This window comes from Sinocyclocheilus anshuiensis, unplaced genomic scaffold (genome assembly GCF_001515605.1).
Source record: "Sinocyclocheilus anshuiensis isolate Anshui unplaced genomic scaffold, SAMN03320099.WGS_v1.1 scaffold862, whole genome shotgun sequence".
Classification (NCBI taxonomy): Eukaryota; Metazoa; Chordata; class Actinopteri; order Cypriniformes; family Cyprinidae; genus Sinocyclocheilus; species Sinocyclocheilus anshuiensis.
In genome coordinates this window covers 313,585-316,894 of record NW_015539882.1, presented here as the reverse complement: position 1 = coordinate 316,894, position 3,310 = coordinate 313,585, and the positions used below count along the sequence as shown (strand labels likewise).

At 34.5% G+C, this 3,310-nt stretch overlaps 1 protein-coding gene across 1 annotated transcript in view; it reads left to right on the top strand.

Moving 5' to 3' along the window:
- Positions 1-1,173: 1,173 nt before the first annotated feature.
- nceh1b.1 (neutral cholesterol ester hydrolase 1b, tandem duplicate 1) overlaps positions 1,174-3,310 on the top strand; it is a 3,201-nt gene continuing 1,064 nt past the window's right edge. The window contains exons 1-4 of the mRNA XM_016482014.1: positions 1,174-1,402; positions 1,535-1,766; positions 2,011-2,080; positions 2,175-2,346. Of these exons, the coding sequence (XP_016337500.1) occupies positions 1,265-1,402; positions 1,535-1,766; positions 2,011-2,080; positions 2,175-2,346 (612 nt within the window). The 5' untranslated portion in view covers positions 1,174-1,264. The remainder of the gene's footprint in view (positions 1,403-1,534; positions 1,767-2,010; positions 2,081-2,174; positions 2,347-3,310) is intronic.

Below are 3,310 nucleotides of genomic sequence, written 5' to 3'. Positions count from 1 at the left end.
AGCAAGCCAATACAAAAAAAATGAAACAAGTAAAAAACAAGTAAAACAAGACACTAGTTTTCACGACGCAGTAGTTCTCATATTTCTCAGTTAATGAGCAGATGGGAAGACAAGACAGTTCATGTCTTTCACACTCAAGACATGCAGCGGTATACATTTTTATTTATGCGCGCACATACTAGCATGCAGTTGTGCTCTCTGCCCTAGTTTTGTGCAGCTGCATCTAGGCATGACATCTGCACAGATGCGCATCACCAGGCCTCAAGGAGTAGACTCATTTCTTACTGAGTGATACATTCTGAATGCATGCATTTATTTCCTTGGGAAATACACCATTACTGTACCTCTGATTTTCAGAGCAGAATCTGTGAAACAGCATATGGGCAAGTAAATGTAAATGTAATATAAATGAATTTTAATAATCATACAATTTATTCAACATACAAGTGTGTATTTGAAACAGGTTTACCATAAAAAATAATGTGCTTTGTGCACAAAATGAGTTCAGTTCCACATCCTCAGGCCATACTGTACCTTTGTTTGGGACTGTTTATGCTGTCAGTACATTTCATATTTACACACTTCCATCAAATTCCACTGTATCATCAACATGGATGTAAAATGCGTTAAATGTAATATTTGTTGTTATATTATATATGCATGATATTCCAAAATCATCAATCATGAAAATGAAGAGACGAATCAGAAGTCTTGTCTACTTGTTCATTTTTTAGAAGTGTAAAATAGCGTGACTGAAATTAATAATGAAAACATAAATACTGTATATTCATTCATAGTTGATCGTGCAAACATATATCTGACATATATTCGATGTGCAGATACACATGCAACCAACAGAGTATGAAGACCAAAAAGTCACTGTCTCTATGCCGAATCCAGTAGAGGAAAAAAATAGTACAACTTTTAACATTACCGTGTCGTTTATTAAAGATTACAATTTAAATGTTACGTTTTTGTGTTATTTAACATCATTAAAATCCTTTACTAGTAGTTATGTGCACTTAACTCATCTCAGAAAAGTGGAGGCAATACATGTAAAGCCATTGACAGATAAAATCACTAATAAAAACTGCAGTCAAAGGTAAACTGCGGACCAAAGGACTTTTAACATGAAATAACTGCTGTGATTTCATAAATTCAATGTAACGATGTGAAATGAAATCAGGTGAAGTGTCATACATGCAGTCACTCTATGAACACTGACGTTTGGGTTCATTTTAATGCTCCTTTAACATAATTAATAATGCGGCCCATTTTGATCGGGACGGTTTTACTCTCAATAGCAGCCGCTTATTATATTTATCTGCCTCTGCCTAGCACTATATCAGAGCCATGGAAACTCATGTTTTCGGATGCATTGATACGTGGCATGATGAAGTTGGTAAGATTTTTTGTATTAAAATACTTATATATAAATGCTATTACGTTAGCATATAGAATTCCACTGAAGTATCACGATTTATGGAGTAAGAGATCTGCTGACAGAAACACAACTTATTTGTTTTTCTCTCAGAGTTTTTTAGCTCATGATCTTGGACTGACTTCACCGTTTGGGTTGGCAAAATACTATTCGGCTTGGGCGGATGCAAAAAGTATCGAGTCCAGCTCAAGCGTCCGAGTCACAGAAGCGTCTTTTGGAGGAGTGGAAGCACTAGTGTTTGAGTCAGCTGCTGCAGGGCAGGAGCAGAGTCTTAAAAGAGGCGTGGTCTATTTCCATGGAGGAGGATGGACACTCGGCAGTACAAGTACATGATAGGTTATTTTTTATATATTCAACTGCATATGATTTCATGCAAATGAAGGATTTTGTTTAATGCATTAAGTTGTAGACATTGGTCGAGAGAAATAGATTTGCTCAGCAGTCTCGATGCGCCCTCACGTGGTCGAGAAAGGAAACACTTCTCAGATATTATTGAACCTTTTCGTGACACTTTTAAGTGATATTATCTATGGTTTAACCTCTTCAATTGCTCTCTCTGTTTTTTATAGAGATGGAACCATATTTCCTTCAGTGCATGACTATGGCTGAGGAGCTGAATGCAGTCGTAATATCTGTCGAGTAAGCAATTTCCTGGGTCTTGTGTAGGTTTGTATTATTAAAGGAGCTAATTACCTGATTTCTTTTGTATATCTTGCTTGAATTGTATGTTCAGGTACAGGCTGGCACCAGATGCACGTTTTCCAGATCAGTATAATGATGTTTTTCAGGCCTCAAAACACATCCTGACAGCCGAGGTGTTGGGTCGGTACTCCATAGACCCGAAAAGAGTGGCTGTGTCAGGTGACAGCGCAGGAGGAAACCTGGCCGCCGCTGTGGCACAACAGGTATAAGAAATCCAAGCATCAAATTGTCATCATTACAAATAAAGGTTTCCCATTAAGGCAAGACATCACAGGTGAATAGCGTAAAGGCTGTAACTAATAAATATAAAAGTACTTCCCCAGTTGATTATTAAAAGTACATTAAGAGTTTTTTATGGTATGCTTAAATATGCAAATGATGCATTATCTCATTAAATATGCACTCATTTGCATACATTTCCAGAACTGAAATCTGAACATTGCATAAAGCCAGGTTCAAAATTGTTTAATTTTGTTGACATTTCAGAGCTAGCCTATTTTTTTGGATATCTATTTGTATCAAGTGAATGATATATGAGCAAACTCCTCTGTAAAAACTTTCACAATATAAATAGGAATAAAACTGGTGTATGTAAGTGTGACTGAAGTGGAGATTTCTGGCTCGGCTCAGGAGGGGGAAAAAAATCATTTTGAGAAAAAAAGCCTTTTGTCTATTTCAATTGAAATCTACAGATGCAAATAGATAAACTATAAATAAAATAAACACTAAAATGTGTATTTTCCAAAAATCTGAAAGAAGACAGATTATGGAAGCAAAATAGCCCAAAATGTTAAGATGTTTATAGTGTCAGTATGCTTAATAATTTTACACTTCATCATGACATGTCATCATCATGTTCATGAATGAGAATTTTTTTTTTGTAGAAATTCTTTAAATTAATCATTTAAAGAATTTGTTTAATCATTAAAACATTTTAATTAACTATAATTAATGTTTTATATATGTTTATTATAATTATAATTACATATATATAGGTTTACACTTTATTTTAAGGTGTCCTTGTTACACTGTAATTATACATACTGACTAATATTAATTAATGTTCTTACTATATGTTTAGGGTTAGGATTAGGGTTTGGCTTAGGGTTACTTGCATGTAATTATGCATAATTAATTGTTATTATAATAGTAAGTACATGTAATAAA